The sequence below is a fragment of the Odocoileus virginianus genome, chromosome 17, assembly GCF_023699985.2.
Source record: "Odocoileus virginianus isolate 20LAN1187 ecotype Illinois chromosome 17, Ovbor_1.2, whole genome shotgun sequence".
Lineage (NCBI taxonomy): Eukaryota > Metazoa > Chordata > Mammalia > Artiodactyla > Cervidae > Odocoileus > Odocoileus virginianus.
In genome coordinates this window covers 40,260,070-40,284,151 of record NC_069690.1, presented here as the reverse complement: position 1 = coordinate 40,284,151, position 24,082 = coordinate 40,260,070, and the positions used below count along the sequence as shown (strand labels likewise).

Below are 24,082 nucleotides of genomic sequence, written 5' to 3'. Positions count from 1 at the left end.
GTATTATTACCAGAGCTAAAGGAAGTGGACATTCTTTAAGCTTCAAAGGGAGACTCAAGATCTATTATGAATATATGTTTACTTAAAAACTTTTATCTGAGACATTGATGAACTTTGCAAATAATAGCAGTGTTTTTTCTTTGTTTTTGTATCTTGGCCATACTGTGCAGCTTTCGAGATCTTAGTTTTCTGACCAGAGATCAAACCTGCACCCTCGGCAGTGAAGGCAGAGTCCTAACCACTGGACCACCAAGGAATTTGCAAGAAGGTTATCTTAAGGACCTCAGAGTGCAACGACAAAAGTAAGTACATGTTTCTGTGGAAACAAACTGCTAATCAATATTTCAAGAACAATCGTCAAGGTCATGACTGGTTACTTAAAGATTGTGGCAGAAGAAATCTTTCCTCCAACACTCATATCAGATGTTTGGTAGAATAGTTTATTAAGAGTTCATTTTCTTTAATATTATTTATTTATTAGGTTGTGACAGGTCTTAGTTGCAGCACACAAACTCTTAGCTGCGGCATGCAGGACCTAGTTCCCTGATCAGGAATCAAACCGGGGCCCCCTGCATTGGAAGCATGGAGTCTTAGTCACCGAACCACCAGAAAAATCCCTAGAGTTCATTTTTATATAAAAGGGAAAAAATTATTTGACTATATATATAAAATCATTACACTGTGATACTATCACCTCAAAGGGTGCAGACAAGCAGAATGGACTTTTAAACAAAATTTTAGCTGCCAGCTGCTTGCACTATCATACAGAGCAAAATTTCCTCCTCAAAATTGGTAAGGCAAGTGCACTCGGTTGAACAGTGCTTCTCCCAAATTTATGTCCACCTGGAGCTGGTGAATATGTCCTTACTTGGAAGCAGAGTATTTGTAGATGTGGCCAAATTAAGAAGTCATACCGGATTAAGGTGGGCCCTGATCCAATGACCTGTGACCTTATCAGAAGAAGGAAATGTGGATGCATGTCCAGACACACAGAAGGTGGAACGCCACGTGAAGATGAAAAGGCAGCAACTGGGGTGATGCTGCCTTCCCAAGGCAAGGAATGCCAAGGATTATGGGCAACCACCAGGAGCTGGGTAGAGGGAATGAAGGATTCTTTCTTAGAGCCTTTTGAAATACTATGGCCCTGTGGATACCCTGATTTCAGACTGCTGGTCTCCAGAACTATGAGAGAGTAAATTTTTGTTGTGTTAGGCCACCCGGTTTGTGGTCATTTATATGGCAGTTCTGGGAAATTAATACAGGAAGCATATGGCAGAGAGAAATACTTCAGCAAATGTCTATTTCAAAACATTTGGTTTAACTTTAATACCCTCCTCAAGGCCCCATCTAGGAACCTAAGTTGGGTAAGCAAACAGGAGTTGACCTTTCACTGCTGAATTTCACAGAAATTCAGAAAATTGCTGTGCATTCATTCAAACTAAAAAAGGAAAAATAAAAAGGAGAAGAAAAAATATTTATTTTACTCACTCCAGTACAGTGACAAATCTTTTAAATTTGATCACTCACTCTGGTCTGTCCTTTGTCTTGCTAGTAGAACTGAGTGTTGTAACTATTGCATAGACATATTCACAGATGCCAAGAAATAATAACTCAGTTTAGACACCCAGAAATGTATTACTGGCTATAGGTCATATAGAACTGCTCATGTCTTCTAGGGCTGTGTGGTGATAGATTGTTTATATTGGATCTTGTTGGATATATGCTGTACTTGTTCAAGTTACAGAAAGTTGCAAGTACAATTTCTTCCTTTCTTAGAGAAGCATAAAAGTTTACTAGATAAAACCAACATAAATGCATGATTATTCTGGATCAAAATATCTTAGCTTTGGGCTAAGTTGATGTATTTTATTGTGATGAAAACAAAATCTGAATTTAGTTTGATAGTAGTACTATTCCTGTTCTATTAGTCTTTGCCTTCTCCTCCGAACCAACTTCTATTTATCTTTTAATACCCATCTCACATGTGTCTTCTTAAAGCCTCCCCCATTGGTAAACAGGATTAGTGAGTCTTCTCTGGGCTTACAAAGACTACTTCAATCGTTGCTATATAGTATATGTTAGTTGTTTGTCTGTCTCTCCTGTTAGACTGTGAGCTCCTTCTTCCTCTTTGCACAGCTAACACTATGCTCGGTATAAAGCACGCACTTAATAGATGTTTGCTGAAGGAATGATGAATTTTTGATGACTGAAAGCTATTTAGTAAAGTATTCATCACTGAACTTAAAAGAGTGTCTTCCTCTTAGGAATGTTCTGTTGTAGAATAACGTCAGGAATTATACATGGAATACAAGTTTCAGCACTCTTATTGTGCTGAACTTGATGACTCTGCAAAATTTTCACTGACTCCACACACATTTCCTGATTCTAGCTTCTGCTTGGAAACTTTCCCTCATATCTCTACTACAAGAATGCAAAGCATCTGTCGTGAGCTCTCTACCCTCACAGATAATGAAGTCCATAAAACGAAGGGGACAGAGAAAAGGCAGGATGTTCCTTATGTTCCATATTCCTTTTCATTTATACCTGTGTTCTTTTGCTGATAGCAGCTTTCCATTAGGAGGTCTTTCAGAATCAACTACCCATTCACCCATTCATTCAAGAAATGGTACTTTACTATTGAATGAGCAGGCTCGTAACCAGGGGAGAAATGTCAGGTAGAAAGTATTGTGTTTTATAACGTGGAAATAGAAAAGCCCCACTAGAGTTCCAATGAGGAACATGAAGTTCAGTTCACACTTGCTCAAATTCCCACAACTTGTAACTGTGAGAGCTGAGACTGGCTCCTCTTGCATTTGACATCAGATGGAATAACTGGAGAAATTGAGATTCAAGCCTAATTTGGATGGTACAAAAGCCTTGGGTCTTCTGCTACACTACACCATGCACCTCCCACAGGCTACTGTTTTAGTTCTCTGACAGATGCAAAGGTTATCTAAGTTATCAGCAATGACAATAAAAAGGATCAAGGGGTAGAGACAAGATATAAATGCAGGTTATACAATGAGAATGACATGATAGCTGACTAAATTAAGAAGGAGAGGGAAAAGAATAGAATTAAGGATGGCCTAAGGGAATTCTCTGGTGGTCCAGTGGTTAGAACTCTGTGCTTTCACTGCTAGGGGCCATGGTTCCATCATCCCTGGTCAGGAAAAAACCAGGATGGTTTAAGCTTGGAGTAAGGGTAAGTAGAAAAATAACGATGCCATTAGCAGGATTAAGGATCTCAGCAGACGAGAGTTTTTACTCAGTGAGAGCCTTGGAGGAAGGAAATGGAGGGGAAAATAGGTATGAGTCCTACATATAGACATTTAAGCCTGACAATAGGCAAGATTTCTTAGGAAGAGAGCAGGTAGGGAAAAGAAACAGAACACTGGAGAAAGACTGATGGCAGGAGATGAAATGGAAAAGGAGCTCTGAGAGAATATACTTTCAAGGAAGCCATGAGAAAAAAGAATTCAAGAGAACTGAGATGAGACCAGATGAAAGGCTGTCTTGTAAGAGAATGAAAATTTGTGGTTAGCAAACAGCTGACCCTGAGGTTTAAGAAAAAAAAATTTTTTTTTTAAAGTTTCAAAGGAAGGAAATAACAGTCATTGTGTAATAGTTTTCTAAAACTTGGCAGGCATTCAAATGTGGGTCCTTATCCGCCTTTCCGGTTAAGGTGAGAGCTAGGGAGAACTAAGCTCCCAAGGAAAAGGAGGTTCTGGGGCTCTCCAAGGTGCTACTTCTCAACAAAATCGAAATGAAATCCTATCTTCATTCACACTGTGAGATGGAAAATGCAAATTAAGCGTCCGTTTTTGCCCTTATTTCCTTCAGGCTGGTAAAGCAAGACTGATGATGTTTTTGCCAGGTAGACATATGTCCGTCATTAAATTTGAATCTTAATATGGTCTACCACCCACGAAATATGAAAAACCGGTTTTCCGAGTTTTTCCTGATACAGTTTTGGTTATGACAAACGATTTGGGCTCCCCACTCTTCCTTACAAGTATGGCAAGAAAAGGGAACCGACGTCAATCCTTGATAATGGCGTGGTTTTGTTTTTTTTTAATAAATAATGGGTAGGCATCACTTAACGCGGTTTTAAAAACTTAGGTTATTCTTTTACAGATTTTGAGGAAGAGAAAACTTTTAAGCCGTCAAGTGGGAGCACAAGTATGCAAACAAGATTCAAAATTATCTTTCACAACACATGGCTTAATAAGGTTTCTCCCACTGTTAATTGGAGAAAAACAAACCTTGGATAGTTGCTGAAGGGACTGAAACAATTACCTTTACAAAGAAAGGTTTCTCCATACTTAAACGAAAGAGCCCCCTGCTCAAGTCTAGACCATAGGATCTGGCACCTTTAGCAAGTCTCTCCCCACTCTAGGACTCAAATTTTCTCTGTAAAACAAGGGGAAAAGATGTGTGTGCGTACAGAGGAGACTGGTGGAAGCCCTTTAAAGCTTCTCTCCAGCTCGCAAGTTATTTCATAGTTATTTCTCCCCTTCATGCTAGTTCCCTCGAAGAGGAAAAAGTTGTGAATTAACTCCTTGGATATGAAAATAAAAAAAGCAGATAGCCTGGCTTCAAGGAAACTTATTAGGGAACACGGATTCTGAAGAGCTCAATGACTTAAGGCCACCAGAACCTGCGCCGCAGCCGGCCTTCCCTGGCCTGCAGCCGCGGCTCCGGGAACAAGATGGCGTCAGCACGCAGGCTCTCGCCCCCGCCCCCGCGACTCCGCAATGCGGCCTCCAGCTGAGGCCGCACCCCATTGGCCAATGGCAATGAGATCATCGTGGGGGCGGTGGCCGGCGGCGGCGCGGAGGCGGGGCTTTGCGGACGCAGGCACGTCGAGGTGCGGCTGCCAGGCGCTGCGGAGGCTGCGGGCTTGGTTTGCGGCGGCTGCCTTGGCCGCGGCCCCCGACTGGAGGTGAGCGAGGGCTGTGAGTACAGCGCGGCCGGAAGCGGCCTTTGAGGGGCAAAGCAAGCCCTTCTAACGGCCCCCTCGGTTGTCAAAGGAATTAGCAGGGGCTTCAAGTCTCTGAGAGGAAATGGGGGTTCACCCCTCCTCGGGTACCCCTCTTGTGGGCAGAGGAACGGGAGGTTCACTCTCTTTTGGAGGCCCCGATCCCTTGTCCCATTTACGTGGAAGGTGGAGAAACTGAAGGTTAATGGGAAGGAAGAAGATTTGGGGGTCTTCTTAAAGGAACTCCCATTTGAGGGTTCTCCCCTTTATTCCTCACTCCAGGAGGTAGGTGTGCCTGGGCCTGGAGAATTCCTGCTTCTCACTGGATAGACAGGAAATGAGGCAGGTGAACTTGAATACCTCGTTAAGGGAGGCGAGGACTGGATGGCATTTGTGAGGCAGGAGGGCTCGGGAGCGCTTTATTTGGACTCATCTTGGGCAGGATTACTGTTTCTTCCTATTTTGCTTTGTGACCCTCCCAACACCCCCGGATCGCTATGGCGTTTTTATTTTTCGTTTTGGCTCCAGTGGGACAGAGATGTTCTAGGGAGACTTGTAATCATTAAAGAGCAGAAACAGGGAGGCAACTCATTGGAGGTTGTCATTATCGGCAGCCTCTGAACTATGCTGATCTGGCATAATTTTATGTGCTTAGAGGTTGTGGAATCTGTTCGTGTTGGGGGGTGAAGTGGGGACTGTTAACAGCTGTTTTGGATGAGTCAGGTGTAGGCAGTCTCAAAGTCAAGCTACATAATCTCTTGAGAAATTCTTGCTTCTATCTGAATGTGTTGTTTTGCTGCCTTGAATGTCATGCACAAAGGTTTTGTCATTCAGATTTCTCAAAATGTCTCCCAGGCTTCCGGAGAAATAGCTCTTCCTTTGATGCCAGTTTCGCCTATCATTAGGAATGCCCTCATGATACCAGAAATAACGTGCATTTTGTTGAGTTTAGATTCTGTACAGTCCGTGCCTTACAATAGCCGACTGAGAATAAATAATTGCAGTTTCAGGACCACTGATAGCGCCAATTGTCTTTCCTACCCGGTAACGGTAAGACCGCCTCAGAAGGATATCTTTATTGGCTCATTCATGAGAAGCTTTAACAGATGGAAGAACGTAGTTAATCTTGAAGGTAGGGATAAAAAACAGAAAGCTGCGGAGGTTGAAAGCTTATTCTCTGACGATAAAATTGCTTTGTCATTTCATGTGTTCCCATCATGATTGACTTGAAGTTGGGCTTAATGTTTAAGCTGTTTCTGTGTGTGTGTATGTAGAAGTTAACACTTATGTGTTTAGATTCTTTAGGGAGAAAATGGTGTTTTGTGAGGAGTTCGAAAAGGTAAATCCTTTAAGGTAGCTGTACCTTGAGGGCAGTGCTGGGACTTTGGCTGTTAGAAATTGGCAGTAGAAGAAAAAAAAAGAAATTGGCAGTTAGAGGATAGAAAACTAATTTCAACGGAGACATTCTTTTTGAGAGGGAAATTGAAGTCTCTTCTGATTGTTTCCTGACACAGGCAAAAACAAAAAAAGATCTCTGTGAATGTCACTGCCTTGTAATACTGTGTCTAGGGTATTTAAAGAGCTGTTGGATTCCCAGTTCCTGTTTTTAATCTGAATACATTCTTATGTATTGAGATGTCCCACATTATTGTCATTTGATCCTGATGTTGACTGCAAAGGAAGTGACTGTTCATCAGGCCCTCTTCACAAGAGGATTCAGTAACAGCCTTTGCAATTTCTTCTTTCTGTCTTTCTAAGCTAAGGATGTCAGAATAGTTGATAAAGATCTGTCAGCATGGAGTGGGAGAAATGAAATACAAGATGGAAGAGGCCTCCTGGGGTGTTTGCTTTCAGTCCTCTTGGTAGTTCCAAGTCCATGTAATTTTCTCTTTTTGCTTTAGGTTGCAGAGAAATCCTGGTACTCAGTTGACCGGTCCTTTCTGCCACCATGGGGGAGCTTTTCCGGAGTGAGGAGATGACACTGGCCCAGCTTTTTCTACAATCAGAAGCTGCTTATTGTTGTGTCAGTGAATTAGGTGAACTTGGAAAGGTTCAGTTTCGTGATGTAAGTAGTTATGGCTCCGCTTCTTGATTACCACTGAACTTTGTTTTTCTTGTTATGGCCAATTGCCTCATGACAAATGTTTTGCTTTTTATTTGCAAAAATAACATAGTATTGGCTTACTACTGGAAGAGTGTACATTGCAAGATGTCTTTGCACAGGTGGAAGTGATTTGTGCTGATCCTTCCACACTTTTACTAGCCTACCCTGTGGAGGATAATCTGAAGCATTCTCAACATAATTGCTTGAAATGCAGATAAAGGACAGCCTCCATCCTCAGCCTTCAAAAGTTCAAGGCTCGAACTTCACTTTTGGGCCCCTTAACACCCATAGTAGGGTATTTTTAAAAAGTGTCATAGCAAAAAAATAAAATAAAAAAGTTTCATAGCTCTGCATACAATAGGATGTATTTATTACAAAATCTGAAGCATCCAGTTACAGATATATAGTGTATAAGGGTATACTGAATACTCACTGTTTTGAAGCATTATGCTAGGCACTTTGGAGGAGATAGCAAAAGAAAGTGGACAATCTAAGTATTTAAAAAAAAAGTGTGTACTGTGAGGCTTACAATCTGATTAGGAAGGCATAATCTATGGTGCTGAAAGGAGGAACCCCTGTTATGCTGTCTCAAAGCTCCATGTACCTCTTGTTTATAGCACTCATCAGAGTCCTGATTTTCTGTTCATCCGTGTGAGTGAATGACTAAAGAATGTCTCTTGTACAGTGATCTTAGCACCAGGAAGATAGAGACATTCACTATTATATCCTTAGTGCCCACATATAAGATAGTCAATATTTGTTGGAATGAATGAATAGATGAAAAAGGAGTGGTCAGAAAGGGATGGAATTATTCAGTTTTGACTTCCTGGAATCGGCAAGCTTTCTGGAAGTTCTCAGTCTGAGCTGAAATTGCACAAATATAATCCAGTTATAAAGTCTCATTCGTTTTTCTCTTTGAACCCTCTTATATTACCTCTCTTCAGATGTTCTTCTACCTAACTCAACTAATGCATCAATATTCTTCCAGTTTTTTAGACTTGAAGGCTAAATCAAACCTAATTCATCCTTTTGCAATCCTTTATTTCGTCCTGTGGTATCTCCCTACCTAACACCATTGTGTGTATTCAGTGTTCTTAACTTTTACATCAATCATTAAAAAAATTAATAGGAATTAATAAAGTGAATATTTATTTTAGTTCCAGACCACTACAATAAAGTATCTCAATAAATTGAGTTACACAAATGTTTTGGTTTCCCAGTACATTTAAAAGTTATGTTGGGAATTCCCTGATGGTCTAGTGCTTAGGACTCCTCACTTTCACTGCTGAGGGCACAAGTTCAGTCCTTGGTTGGAAGATTAAGATCCCGCAAGCTGAGTGGCGTGGCCAAAAGAAAAAGTTGTGTTTATACTGTAGACTGTAGACTACACTAAAGTCTGTTAAGTGTGCAGTAGCATTATGTGTAAAAAAGAAGTACGTACATTAATTTAAAAACACTTTGTTGCTAGAAAATGCTAACCATCATCTGAGCCTTCAACAAGTGGAATTTTTTTGCATTCAGAAGATTACTGATCACCATAACAGATACAATAATGAAAATGTTTGAAATGCTGGGAAAATTACCAAAATGTGACAGAGACAGAAAGTGAGCAGATGCTATTGAAAAGTGGCACTGATCAACCAACCTTCCTCGATGCAAGGATGCCACAGACCTTCAATTCGTAAAACAACACAATATCTGCAAAGCTCAGTAGTGTGAAATACAGTAAAGTGAGTTACGCCTGTAACTATGTTTTTATTATCTAATTAAGAGAATTACTCCACAAATAATTGAAAATGCCTGTGTATCTTTCTTCCGTGCCATTCATTTGTCTCTCCCCTACAAAGGTGATCTCTACAGTCATCTTTGCTTTTGTCATTGCTTTGTGTTTTTCCCCCCACTTTTGCTGTGTGTGTGTGTGTGTATGTATGTATGTATCACTAAATAATAATATATGGTATAATTTTGTATGTTTTAAAACTATGTACATGGTTTCATATTGTATATATCCTTCAGCAAGTGGTTTTTAAATTTAACACTGTGAGAGTTAACCATGTTGATACAGGTAGTATCAACCTGTATAGGTTAAACTGCTGTATGGTTATTGTTAAGAGTATAGAGTTCAGCATTTTTTCCTTCTGATGAACATTTTGGTTGATTGCAGTTGTTTGCTCTATAGTGGTACAGTGAAGATTCATATATATACATGTATATTTTATATATATATTGTGGTATACATATGTGATTGTTTCTCCTCTGTATATATTGTGTATATATCTTGGTATACATATGTGATAGTTTCTTCAGGGCAGTGGTTCTCAAACTTTTTGGCCTGAGGACCTCTTTATACTCTTAAAAAATTATTGAGGACCCTAGAGGGCTTTTATGTGAGTTACAGTTATTGATATTATTGTACTGGAAATTAAAACTGAGAAATGTTTGAAGTATTTATTTATTAAATAATTTAAAAATTATAATAAGCCCACTACATGTTACCATAACTTTTTTATGAAAAATAACTATTTTCCAAAACAAAAAAAAAAATTTTGAGAGGAAGGGGATGGCTTTTACACTTTTGAAAATCTTTTAGTGTCTGAATTAGTAGAAGACAGCCTGATTCTCACTTGTTTCTGCAGTCTTCTGTGATGTATCTTATGAGCCTCTGAGAAATTTCGCTGCACACTCATAAGAGGATGAGAATGAAAAGGGCAAATAATGTCTTAGTGTTACATGAAAATGGTATTGCTCTCGTGGACCTGCTGCTGCTCCAGGGATTATAACCAGGAGGGGCATTGCTGAACATCGTGTGTGTCCCTGTTAGATGTAATCAGAGTCCATACTTCACGGTGAATGTACCTGTTCGTGCTCCCATCGCTGGCTGAAGAGTTCATTTTGTTCCACAATTGTGCCAACACCTCTGTGCTCAGACAGAAAGAAATTTGCCGTGTGATGGTTATGAAGTGGTATCTTATTGTTTTAATTTGCAGCTTTTAGATTAGTATATTTAGTATCTTATTATTTGTTTATTGAACATAATGGGTTTCATTTTCCATGAATGTCTGTCTATATTATCTGCCTGTTTTTCTGTTGAGTTTGCTTGTCTTCGGCTCACTGACTTGTAGGATTTTTTTTTAAAAGTTCTTCTTGTACTCCGGAAGCTAATCTTTTTTTAATCCTCTACAGGTAACTTCTAGGCTGTGGCTTGTCTTTTCCCTCTGTTGATGGTATAGTTTGTCATATATGTAAAGTTTATTTTTCTTTTTTTGTTATTAGTATTTTCTTTTTTTTCCTAAATTTTTATCTTGAAAAATTTCAAGCCTGAATACTTCGGTGTAGATTCGTTAGTTGTTAATATTTTGCTGCAGTTGATACAGTCTTTTTTTTACTGGACTATCAGAGTGAGCTGTCTCCTTCAAACCCTTTTTCTTTCTTTCTTCTTATTTTACCTTCAGTAACATGTTGATAAAGTGTAAGACCAAGCTGATACTAGTTAGGATTGTGTTCAGCTGTATGTAACTGAAAACCCAAATGATAGGGGTATACTTTTCTCATGTAACATGAAGCCCAGCTTCACGCTGTCAGCAATGTCCTAAGATCACTTTGTATTCTTGTTTGAATATCCTTGAGCACTTGGCTTTTGTCCTTACAGATGATCACCACAACTCACAGCATTTCATCCATATTCTAGGCAGGAAGAAGGAAGTGCAAGGAGGAAGGGGAAGTACTTACATATGGAGGAAAACAATTTTCCCGGAAATCCTCATCAGACTTTGCTAATTAATCATTGGCCAAAATTATGGTGTAATTTAGCTGCAAGGGAGTTTGGGAAATATGGTTGTTGTTGTTTTTTTCAACTGATCTGCTACTGCCCTGAACAAAATTGGGATTTTTGTTAATAAGGAAATAGAGCAGAATGCTTTGTGTCTTATCACACAGTATGCTAGTCTTGCTCCTAACTTTAAGGGTAATCTTTTAGATTTTTTATAGTTTAAATAGGATGTTTATTCTTAATTTTGGGGGGGAAATTCTGTTAGATTACACAGATTCCTTTCCATTTCTGGTTTTTCTGAAGTTGTCACAAATAGTTGTGGAATTTTACTGAATGCCTTTCATTTATTGAGATTACCATTTAAAAAAATTTTTTTCTCCTTTAAATCTGTTAATTTGGTGAATTACATAGGCACTTTTTTCCCTACCAGTTTTTTTAAACAGCTTTACTGAGATACAATCCACATACCGTACAATTTGTCCATTTCAAGTGTACAGTTCAATGATTTTTATTATATTCACAGAATTATACAATCATCACCACACTCAATCTTGGAACATTTTCATTACGCCAAGAAGAAACCCTGTACCCATTAACAGTCTCTCCCCATTTCCTCCCAACCCCACTCCCCGCCTCCAGCCCTTGGCAACCACCAATCTTCATTGCTGTTTCTGTGGGTTTGCCTATTCTGGACATTTTATGTGAGTGGATTCATGTAATATGTAGTCTCTTGTGTCTGGCTTCTTTCACTTACTATAAAAGTTCAACTATATTGTAGCTTGTATCTATTCTTTTCTTTCTTTTTTGTATCATTTTTTAACTATGAACATACGCAGCATATTAAAATGAGTGGTTTTAGTATAAGTAATTTTTACTTATCTTCTGTACAAAAGATATCGCCCTGGGCTTTATTTTTTTTTTTTTTTGAAAGGATATTTCCTTTATTTGTAGAACTTATATACAGTGTGACTCAAAAAAAAAAAAAAAAAGCTATGAGTATGGTTAATCAAAGCGCTGTTAAACCCTAAATAATTTACAGAGTTTTTTTTTTTTTTTTTTTTAGAGTTCACAACTGTACATTTTATTTTTTTTTTTTCTGTATCACAAGCAAGAAATTTTTTAATTTTGTCGATTTTTTTTTTATAGGCTAATTACTTTACATCATTACAGTAGTTTTTGTCATACATTGAAATGAATCAGCCATGGATTTACATGTATTCCCCATCCCAGTCCCCCCTCCTACCTCCCTCTCCACCCGATCCTTCTGGGTCTTCCCAGTGCACCAGGCCTGAGCACCTGTCTCATGCACCCAATCTGGGCTGGTGATCTGTTTCACCCTAGATAATATACATGTTTCAATGCTGTTCTCTTGAAACATCCCACCTTTGCCTTCTCCCAGAGTCCACAAGTCTGTTCTATATATCTGAGTCTCTTTTTCTGTTTTGCATATAGGGTTATCATTACCATCTTTCTAAAGTCCATATATATGTGTTAGTATACTGTAATGGTCTTTATCTTTCTGGCTTACTTCGCTCTGTATAATGGGCTCCAGTTTCATCCATCTCATTAGAACTGATTCAAATGAATTCTTTTTAATTCGCCCTGGGTTTTAAAGAGAGAATTAAGACATGTTTCATTGCTTGACTTGTTCAAAGTCTTTTGTGGCTTCTCTGCCCTCATTCATTTATTCCCTTTGACACACTTCTGGTCTATTCTTCAGGCCCTTACTGTCGCAACACTTAGGATCATAATGACAACTTATATTTTTTGAGCAGATGCCATGTTGAACATTTTGCATTATTATTGCAGGCATTCCTCACAGCAACCTGAGAAGTAGAAGTATCAGTACTTCAGACTCCTTTTATGGCTGAATATTTTCCATTATATGTATATACCACCTTTTGTTTATTCATTCATTAGTTGATGAACATATTTGAGTTGTTTTCACTTCTTGGTTGTTGTGAGTAACATTGCTGTATAAACATTTGTGTACAAGTATGTGTTTAAGTACCCATTTTCACTTCTTTTGGGTATATACTTCGGGGTTTATTTTGGGTATATACTTAGGAGTATATACCTGAAGTTGCTCAGTCACTGGTAATTCTAACACTTTGAAGAACCTCCACACTGCTTTCCACAGCAGCCATACCACTTTACATTCCTACCAGCAATGTATGAGAATTCCAGTTCCTTCACATCTTCACCAACACTTGTTATTTTTTATATGTATATATATATTTATTTATTTATTATAGCCATCCTAATGGGTGTGAAGTGGTATCTCACAGTGGTTTTGATTTGCATTTCCTTGGTGGCAAATGATGTGGAGCTTTCTTCACATGCTTCTTGTTGTTGTTCAGTTGCTAAGTCATGTCCAACTCTGCGACCCCATGGACTATAGCACACCAGGCTCCCCTGTCCTTCACTGTCTCCTACAATTTGTGCAAATTCGTATCCATTGAGTCAGTGATGCTATCTAACCATCTCATCCTCTACCACCCTCTTCTCCTTTTGCCTTCAGTCTTTCCCAGCATCAGGATCTTTTCCAGTGAGTTAGCTTTTCACATCAGGTGGCCAGCTTATTGGAGCTTCAGCATCAGTCCTTTCCCTGAATATTCAGGGTTGATTTCCTTTAGGATTGACTGGTTGGATCTCCTTGCAATCCAAGGGACTTTCAAGAGTCCTCCAGCCCCACAGTTCAAAAGCATCAATTCTTTGATGGTCAGCTTTCTTAATGGTGCAACTCTCAACGTCCATACGTGACTACTGGAAAAATCATAGCTTTGACTATATGGGCCTTGTCAACAGAGTGATGTCTTTGCTTTTTAATATGCTGTCTAGATTTGTCATAACTTTCCTTCCAAGGAGCAAGCATCTTTTGGCTGCAGTGAATTGGGAGCCCAAGAAAATAAAATCTGTCACTGCTTCCACTTTTTCCCCTTCTATTTGCCACGAAGTGATGGGACTGGGTGCCATGATCTTAGTTTTTTTTTTTAATTGGAAGATAACTGTTTTACAATATTGTGTTAGTTTCTGCCATATATCAACATGAATTAGCCATAGGTATACCCATGGCTGATCTTAGTGTTTTTATTGTTGAATTTTAAGCCAGTTTATAGGCCATTTGTACAGACTTTTTTAAAAAGCATAAAATTACCCTTGCAAGCCTGAGAAACTTGGTCATGAGGTGTACTTCAAAAGAATTTTATGGTTCAGTGTCCATAATTTTATTAGGATTTTTTCATTTATAAATGATACTGACCTGTAATTGTCCATCCTGAAACTATTCTTATTTTGGTATTGATTATATTGGCCAATCTCACTTATGAGTTGAGGAGTGTTCCCTTTCATTTTTTCCTTATTGGAATAATTTTTCTGAGCTTTGGGCATTTCTAGTCTTTGAAAGAGCCTATCTTTAAACCTCTAGGCCTGGTCTTTTTAGATGGGTATATTTTAACTGTTGAAATTTCTATCTGTAGTGGACTTTTTATTTTCATGTTTGTTTATGCCATCTCTTAGTCTTATAAAAATTTGGTCCATTTTGTCTTTTCATATAACCTGCTTTTAAGAAAAAATGATAACAAAATGATTAAGAGGAAGAAAAGAAAAAGTCAGCTTTTGATTTGGGGGAATCTTCTCTGGACTTTGTTTTGTCTGGAACTTTCATCCATTTCTGTTCTTTGTTATTTTCTATGTCCTATTACCTTTTTTTTAAACTTCTTTAATAATTAGCACATTATTTTTTAGTCTTTCCTATTTGTTTTTAAGTCTGTAAAGTTCTTTTGAAATACCACTTTAACTGTGTCCTACAGAGTTTGACCTTTACCATTTTCACTGTCATCCCATTCTAACTATTTTAATATTTTCAGAGGCTTTCATGGTATTCTAGTGATTAAGACTCTGCTCTCTCACCACCTGGGGCCTGGGTTCAATCCCTAGTTGGGAAACTCAGATTCTGCAAGCCATGCACCCACCCATATTTAGAATTTCCAAATATGTTAAGTTGTATTTTTTATATGGATTTCTGACTTAATTGCATAGTAATCCAAGAACATTTTATGGTGCCAGTTCTATACTGAGACTTGCTGAATGACCTATTTTGTGATTAGCTTTTATAAATGAACTTTTAAAAAAATTTATTATTTTTAAAATTTATTTGGCTGCCTCAGATCTTAGTTGCCATACACAAGATCTTTTGCTACTGTGCTTGGGCCCCAAAACATGTGGGATTTAAGTTCCCTGACCAGAGGTTGAACCTGAGTCCCCTGCATTGCAAGGCAGATTCTTAACCACTGGACCAACAGGGAAGTCCCTAAAAAATGAACTCTTAAAGAGAAAACTATTGGATGCAGTGATAGAAAATGTGTGTGTGTGTGTGTGTGTGTGTGTGTTAGATTAGGCTGATGTTCAGATTTTCTTCGTCCCTTATATTTGGTGAACTTGATATATCAATGGTTTTAAAATTATATTAAATTTCCCACTATGTGGACTGGTTTGTCAGTATCTCCTTGTAGTTCTGCTAGTATTTGTTTGAAATATTTTTAAGACACCTTGCCCAGATATTTCAGGAGTCCTTACCGAAACAGGCTGTGGTGTGGCTGCAGTTGAACCTTGACTCCTAATTATGAAACCAGTAAATTTAACCATGAGTCTTGTGGCTACCTTCACTTCAGAATGTCTTGTTTATTGAAGTGGAAATTTCTGAATGAGAGACCAAGGTATTGCCTGCTCAGTGAGAAAAAAAAAACAAACCCAAAACCCAAATAAACATTTTATTAGGGACACACATTTTTGGAATTGTTCTTTTCTTGAGAATTGTTCTGATTATCATTATGTAGTGATTCTCTTAATCTCTAACAATGCTTTTTACCGTAGATTCCATCTAACATTAATATGATACGTAATACCAATAATTTCCTTATTAGTCTCTCTGTTACCAGTCTTTCTCTTATAGTTCATTCTTCACATACAATATTCTTTAAAAGAGTAAATCTTTAAAAAAAAAAAAAAGTAAAAATCAGATCATTTGATTCCATATTATTGCCCAGAGGACAAAGTCTTCCACATCCTGCTCCTTGCATTCCCCCATCTTTATCTGTAGAAAATGTCCCCCATTCTCTGAGAATATGATTGATTTATGTCTCTGAGTCACTTGCTGTGGCCTTTCTGCTTCCATTCTATTTCTGCTTGTTGAACTCTGCCTCATTGCCAGCTCAGGTGTTACCTTTGTGCATTTTTGCTCTTTGTCCCCCAATATAGAATTAGTTATGCCTTGTGTGTGTGTCTGTTTCCCTTTTTTTTTTTTTGCCCTCATTTTTTTTTTTATGGAGGTAAACTTTTATATTCAATGAAATGCATAGAGCTAGGAGGACAAGTTGATGATTTTGGTAAATGTATACACCTTTATAACCATTACCCCAATCAAGATACAGAATATTTCCTGCAGCCCAGAAAGTTATCTCATGCCCACTTCTGGTCAGTCCCTGCCAACTGATAGGTAGGTAACCACTACCTGTAGGTAGGTAGGTAATAGGTAACCACTGTTTTGGTTTCTACCACCATAGATTAGTTTTGCCTGTTCTTAAACTTCATGTAAATGAGTGATACAGTACAGACTTGTTTTCTTATTACCCAGACTCATGTCTAACTTCTTTCACTCATTGAACTTCATGTTCTTGAGATTTAATCTCATTTTATATATATCTGTAGTTGATTCTTTTTTATTCCATGATATGAACATATCACAGTGCTTTTATCCAGTCTCCTGTTGATGGATATTTGGATCATTGCTAGTTTGGGGCTATTGTGAGTAAAGCTGCTGTAAACATTCTTTTTTTTCTTTGGCTGTACTGCACAGCACGTGGGGCCTGAGTTCCCTGACTAGGAATCGAACCCATGTCCCTTGCTACAGTGGAAGCATGGTGTCTTAATCACTGGACTGCCAGCGAAGTCATTATGAACATTCTTGAACAAGTTTCTGTGAACATGTTTTCATTCTCCTTAAGCAGGTACCTAGTGGTAGAATGCTCAGTCATGAGGTAAGTAGGTGAATGTTTATAGGAAACTGCCAACAACATTTTGCTTACTCTTTAATAATATTTTTCACAAAAGTTGAATTGATTGGTTTCTGCCTGTCTCTTCTGTAGGGCTGATAGCTCTTCAAAACTGGGACATATCTTACTGTTTGTATTTATACCAGTGCCTATTTCAGTGTCTGGTGCATAGTTGGTGCTCCACAAATGTTGAGTAACTATTAGTTCTTTATTTGTATTACTTTTATGGAACTTATCACAGTCTATCTTATGGGTTGTATTCATCTTTCTTCCCTTTTAGGTTGCAAGCTTCTTAATGAGTAGAAATTTGTTTTATTCTTGTTTGTATTTCTCAGATATCTTGTGGCATTGTTTTGAAAATTACTTGTGATGGATAGATGATTGAATAAATAAGCCTGTCATCTAGAAGGTGAAGACCCTGGGCAGAAAACTAAGAGAAGTTTGCTTTCTCTCTCTACTGATTGGGAAGAAGGAGAGAAGGAAAACCAGGCAGAGCTTCTGTTATACCCATTGCTCGAATTTGGGAGGTGTTTGTGCTCACTGGGCCTGTTGGCCCGAGGTGAACCTTTTGTCCTGCCGTGTTCTGTCGTGTTCGCCTCCTTTCCAGTACCAAGGTTGCAGCAGTAAGGGAAGGGTCTTATGTTTCCTTGGTGCGACTGGTCCTAAGGCGGGTTGTGTGGATAGTAGAAAGTTTTTTAATAGCACTGTATTATCCAATACTTTGGCCACCTGATGCGAAGCGCTGACTCATTTGAAAACACCCTGATACTGGAAAAGATTGAAGGCAGGAGGAGAAGGGGACGACAGAGGATGAGATGGTTAGGTGGCATCACCGACTCAATGGACATGAGTTTGAGTAGACTCTGGGAGTTGATGATGGACAGGGAGGCCTGGAGTGCTGTGGTCCATGGGGCTGTGAAGAGTCGGAAACAGCTGAGCAACTGAACTGACAAATTGACATAGAATTAGGTTTTCACTTCACATAAGTGTGTTGCTTATGAAAGAGAGGAAATGGATATAGTATTTGAATATTTGGTATTCTGTTCTTATTTTGCAGTTAAATCCAGATGTGAACGTTTTCCAGAGGAAATTTGTGAATGAAGTTAGAAGATGTGAAGAAATGGACCGAAAGCTTCGTATGTGCATTTTGGTCTTGTCTGACGTTCCTCTAGTGACCCCTTTGTCTTAAATTAGAGTCCTCTTCATAAAGGAAGAAAATACCATGAAAGGAAAAGGAGAGAGGAAGAATCTTGCAGTCTAATGTGAAGATGAATTTCTTATACACAAGTAGATGTGTGGTATTTGGGCTTGGTGGTACTTAATAGAAACTTTGAGATGACAGGACTGCAGGCTGAAAATACTCTTGTTTTGTTTTGTTTTTTTATGAGAAGGGTTTTATGGCAGTGCTACACTGTAGAATTCTGAGAGGTAGGACCTAGAACACCATCAATTTTAGATGGCAGCATGCTGCTGCTGCTGCTGCTAAGTCGCTTCAGTCGTGTCCAACTCTGTGCGACCCCACAGATAGCCGCCCACCAGGCTCCCCGTCCCGGAGATTCTCCAGGCAAGAACACTGGAGTGGGTTGCCATTTCCTTCTCCAATGCATGAAAGTGAAAAGAAAGTGAAGTCGCTCAGTCATGTCCGGACTCTTAGCAACCCCATGGACTGCAGCCTACAAGGCTCCTCCATCCATGGGATTTGCCAGGCAAGAGTACTGGAGTGAGTTGCCAGATGGCAGCATAGCCAGCTTTAAATTGTCTATTTATGCGGGAAGAACCTAACATTTATTGAGATACTATTGAGAGTTAGGGTGTTCATACACTTTATTTTGTTCATTCCTCACAACATTCCTTCAAGATGAGTATCAGTTTCCTTATTTAAATAAATGCGGAAGCTAAAGATCAGAGAGGTTAAGTGACATGCCCAAGAATACACGTGGTCACGATGGGATCAGTGTTTAAATCCAGGTTGTCTGCCTCCAAAACCCAAGATCTAGCTGCTGTATGATGCCAACTTAGATGAATTTAGTTAGTTAGGTGAATTTAGTGTCTGTGCTGAAAAACAAGTCAGTAGTTATCACCTGAAAACACACTTTTCTCCTGTTTTGGGGGCCTTTTCTGTGCTTTGTTTCTTGTTTTGTTTAACTCAGAACTGACCTATTTTCAAATTTAATGAAACCCTTGTAGGTTGGAGTTGTCTCACTAGTGTGCTGAGTGTCAAATATTCTACTGAGTAACACTGTACTGTAGCTCTCCTCTGCACCAATATCTGTGACCAGAGCCATCATACAGGGTTGAGAGCTGACACAGAACCAGTCTTAAGATCAGAAGAGGGAAAGAAGACAGTAGTGGACTGATAAACCTTTTTGCAGGAACTGTGCTTTAGAGAATGTGGGGTAGGAGGAAGAGGAATGTGAAGAAAAAAGGATTTATAAGTTCTGCTTCTTTTATATGAAAAGTGTCTTTCTTAGAATGAAGCTCTTCTTAGCCAGGTTTGGGATCTTATTATTTTTTTCCTCAGATATTGGCAGTTCCAGACATGTGGAGCTAGGCATGAATGTTTTGATTCTGTCATTCTAGGATTTGTTGAGAAAGAGATAAGGAAAGCTAACATCCCAATTATGGACACTGGTGAAAACCCAGAGGTGCCCTTCCCCCGGGACATGATTGACTTAGAGGTAAATAATTCTTCTGAGGAAGCCAGATAAGTTTCTTTCTACTTAAGGGCAGAAATTACTTTCCTAAGTAGATGGAATGTAGAATAATTCTTGCTGTCCTTGTCTGTTGATTGCAAGTTTCTTGTGGATGGGATTAAAATGAATTTCCTTTTTTATGGTATAAAAATCACTGTGGTATTAATATCTCCAATACTGTCACATACCACTAAATTAATGTTTATTGGCTTGTTGAAACTTTATTGTATTAATGTTAATTTATCTAGTAGTTTATTAATAATCTCATAAACTGAATAGCCAATAGACTTTTCAATCATTATTTTATCTAAAGTCCGCTGAGGGATTTAACCAAGTGTATAACAGAATCTATAGACAAAGAGAGACTATTTTAAGCAAAAAAAAAACTTTCATAAAGAAAATTGCCCTGGTAAAAACACAGTACAGTCATCCCTCAGTAACCAGGGAAGATTAGTTCCAGCTCTTCCCTCGATATCAAAATCTGCTGGTGTTCAAGACCCTTGTATAAAATGACTGTAGTATTTGCATATAACCTATGCTCATCCTCCCGTATACTGTAAATCCTCTCTGGATTACTTATAGTACCTACTACAATGTAAATGCTATTGTAAATACAGTTATCATTGTATACAATTAATCATTATAAATACAATGTAGATCACAGGTAAAGTAGTTGCTAGTGAGCAACAGATTCAAGTTTTGCTTTTTGGAACTTTCTGGAAAATGTTTCTCCCCAAATATTCTTGAACTATGGTTAACTAACATAACTATGATTAACTAAACAATCTGCAGATATGGAACCAAAGAATACACAGGGCCAGATGTATTGCTGGGTAGATATGAAGATACCTTTGAACATTCTGTGTGGCCAGCATTCTGTGGGATGGATTATTTCATCTGTCTTTTAGAGCAAGCATTTTGAGCTTAGTGTGAGTTAATAGTTTGGTTGTTTTTTTGTTTGTTTTGTTTTTCTATAGGCTAATTTTGAGAAGATTGAAAATGAACTGAAGGAAATCAACACAAACCAGGAAGCTCTGAAGAGAAATTTCCTGGAACTAACTGAATTAAAATTTATACTTCGCAAAACTCAGCAGTTTTTTGATGAGGTCAGACTACTGTTTCTTTTAGTATTTAAGCAGCTGATATTATACCAGGACTAATGGGCCATATTTTTATTCCAATAATTATTTTAATTTGCTAGTTTGGAAACTTTCAATACCATTTCTGCACCCTGTTTTAGTTGAAGAAATGTCAGATTCTGTTCCATTTTCCATGCAGTACACAGCCAGCCATGGTTTTGTATATTTTTGCATTTTCAGCAGTTTTTCATCTCAAGATGAGGAAAGGAACCCTAAAGTAGTTGTATAAACATAGATGAAATTTTACATATGAAGGTAAGTATATGTTTGAAGTTGAAGCAGCAGGAAAAAGTTATACATGAAATTGAAACAAAATTTAATCTCCAAACCTCTTGTCATTAAATTTTAACTTGTATCCTCTATGGTTGCTTGTCAACCTTTGAGCATATTTTTAAGTACTCCAGATGGCAAGCACACTTAATTTGAGAGCTGTTTTTTATGTTGTATGGAAAATTGGTAGGATACCTGTTTGAAATTCCTGGATTTTCCTCTAAACTCAACTTCAATACCTTGTAGGTGCAAAATGTTAATAATAAATTCCTGGGTTAAAAATGTAGGTGACTCAGTTGCCAGGGGACAGCTTGCTGAAGTGACCCCACCACAAGGATTTGGAACAAGGCTCTCAAAAGGCTTCCTTCTTCCAATTAAAGCTGGGGAGTAGTGTGGACATGCTTTTTCTGATGGCCTAAAATATGGATAACTCTTCTTTTTTATAGGTTTCTTTGCCAACCCATTAGCTGCATCATACATTTCATAGATTGTTCCAGTCACTATTCAATATACTTTCCCATAAGTTCTTTTTTTAAAAAAATATTTCAGCCACACGTTGCAGCATGTTCCTTGACCAAAGATTAAATTCATGCCTCCTGCAGTAGAAGCACTACACAGAGTCTTAACCACTGGACCACCAGGGAGACCACCCCATTAAGTTCTTTATTTCCTTTGCTCAACAAAAATTAGCAAAGTTTTTAAAAAACAAAAGGCCTACTTTAGTTAGTATCTGATAAGTCCTCAGTTTCACTTTTAATTTCTATGTTTTGAAGAAAAAATAACTCTCCCTAGTTCTCTAGCCTGGAGCAGGGGTTTGCCAACTAGCAACATCAGCCTCACCTGGGAACTTATCAGAATGCCAGTTCTCAGTCCTCACTCCAGACTCACTGAATCAGAAACCTGAGGGTGGGGCCCAGTGATCCGTTTTCACAAGGTGATTTTGAAGCATGCTAGTGTGAGAACCACATGGGGCTGGAGAAAGTCAACTGAAGACGTGATACATTCCTTAGTAAATGAAGATCCGACTCAGAGAAACCGTGCTAATTAACAAGATCTACTGGAGCCAGGGAAAGGGGGAAAAGTTCCTAGGAATTAAATTGCCTGGTCCTCCTGAGAATCAGGGTCTGGCTACATATCAGGAGAGAATTGGTGCGAATATTCAGTTTGCTCACTGAGTTGAGAATTTTGAGACTGACGGTAGCTTCTTTTACCAGTCCCCGATATCATCATATTAAAGGATGTGGGACAGTGTAATTAACTCTTTCCAAGTGTTTCAGGTCTTTTGCAATGGGCATGGTCACTTATGTCAAGTAGTTTTTGATGAACAAATAATCTGGAATTCCAGTATACTCACTGCCTAAACATTATTATTATTTAATAACATTAAATAATAATATATTATATTTGATAATAGTAATACAACATTATTATTGTTGGATCATTTGAAGAGCACTTGCTCTTTGTGAGACATCAGCTGGGTGAGACATGGTCTCTGTGTTCAAGGGCTATATCACTTAGTCATGTCTGGAAACATCCATAAACACAGTGATTCCCTAGGCTCACATATGGTGTGGTTTTTATACATGTCCAAGCTGCTGCCCACAGATCCAAAGTAAACCCGGCCTCAAGATCAAAGCTCAGTTACTTTTATCATTACTGGATACTTAGTTCTTTTACCCTCTACCTGCCTTTTTCCCCCTTTTGATATAGCCTTTAGTTTACTGCTGGGATATTGATGAGATACATGAGAATGTTTTTCATATTCTCCTGAGTTTTAAGAATTGGGATAGACTTCCTAGTCTAGTTCATTCTGGTAGAAATTCTGAAAAAAGACTGACAAATGGACTCCCTTAAGGAAAATAGTTTTTTAAACTCTTCATTTTATAATACAAAAAAACCCCCACAGTAATAGTAAAAACAAAATAAGCAGAATCACTTGGAAAGATGATAGAAGATTTTAAAATTGTTTCTGTGGGTTTAGGAATTTTCTTTGTGGTTAATAGGTGTAAACATGAAATGCCCATCTTTAGAAGTCAGGCATGACCTTCACACCCTCTCCATTTTGCATCGTTTTCCCCCTCCTATTCATGCAAAGCATTTTTTTGAGCTTGAGGCCTTGGGTGTGAGAGGCTCTTCTGCTGCGATCGTCATCAGTCCCTCTATTTCCAGTGGCAGGAACCCCTCCTTTTCTCTCCTAGTGCACAGTCAGCATCTTATCCACTCTGGCCATTAGATCATAGCCTCGGCCAGGTCCCTTTCAATAGCCCCTGCCCTGCTGAGGCCAGACAGCAGTCTCAGTTGTCGCTGCCAGGACAGGAGACAGAGCCTCACAGAGTTCAACACATCTGCACCTGCGAGTGCACGCTTCACATGATGCAAAAGATCAGGAGACTTGGGACCTCAAGTCTCAGAAATGTAGACTTTTCATGAGCCTTTCTTCCATGCCTGAGATTATAATGTTTGCCAATGGCCTGAAACACTACCTATTTTAAACCCTTCTTTTGAATATAATTTGGTGAATATGATCAGTAATTTACAATAATGAGTTAGCAGAAAATGACTAAATCAGAAAATGATTTGCTGCATCTCCAGGCATAGGGGTTATGATTGGCTAGGTATGGAGAAGGGGAGAGGTAAACACATATTGAATAGTCTTATGATTTATGATGATTACAAATTCAACTTAGCCATTTCTTATCCAGAGCATTTTAAATGACTTGTTAATGATTATCCTTTTCTCAGTCTTCTTGCTTATGAAGAACTGTAAGAGCTGGAGAGATTTCTCTGCATCTTTTACCATAAGCACCATAACATATGAGAGCGTAAAGAAGACTGGAAAAGTAATGGTTAATGGCATGCAGAGCCCTGCCTTCCTTTCCTTCTGACTTTTCATCCATCTGCTTTCTTTACTTTTCTTTCCCATCTGCCATCTCCTTTGGGGCTTGCGTGAATACCTCGGGTGGTGAAATGTAATTTCTTTCTCATGTCGATGGAAAGAAAAGTGTTTGCTCTTGGTCATGTAGCTTGAACTGGATGTGCTGCTTATACTGAAGTGTAGAAATAGAACTATTGAAGT

General features: G+C 38.5%; 1 protein-coding gene across 12 annotated transcripts in view; it reads left to right on the top strand.

Moving 5' to 3' along the window:
- The first annotated feature begins 96 nt into the window (after nucleotides 1-96).
- ATP6V0A1 (ATPase H+ transporting V0 subunit a1) overlaps nucleotides 97-24,082 on the top strand; it is a 58,360-nt gene continuing 34,374 nt past the window's right edge. For 9 of the 12 annotated variants that reach the window (XM_020888017.2, XM_020888016.2, XM_070479476.1 and 6 more), the window contains exons 1-5: nucleotides 4,836-4,942; nucleotides 6,880-7,043; nucleotides 17,962-18,040; nucleotides 19,485-19,582; nucleotides 20,575-20,703. In XM_020888017.2, the coding sequence (XP_020743676.1) occupies nucleotides 6,927-7,043; nucleotides 17,962-18,040; nucleotides 19,485-19,582; nucleotides 20,575-20,703 (423 nt within the window). In that variant the 5' untranslated portion in view covers nucleotides 4,836-4,942; nucleotides 6,880-6,926. Of the gene's footprint in view, nucleotides 303-4,835; nucleotides 4,943-4,968; nucleotides 5,264-6,879; nucleotides 7,044-8,793; nucleotides 8,813-17,961; nucleotides 18,041-19,484; nucleotides 19,583-20,574; nucleotides 20,704-24,082 lie in introns of those variants that run through there. The other 3 variants (XM_070479473.1, XM_070479472.1, XM_070479477.1) reach the window with 3 other exon arrangements.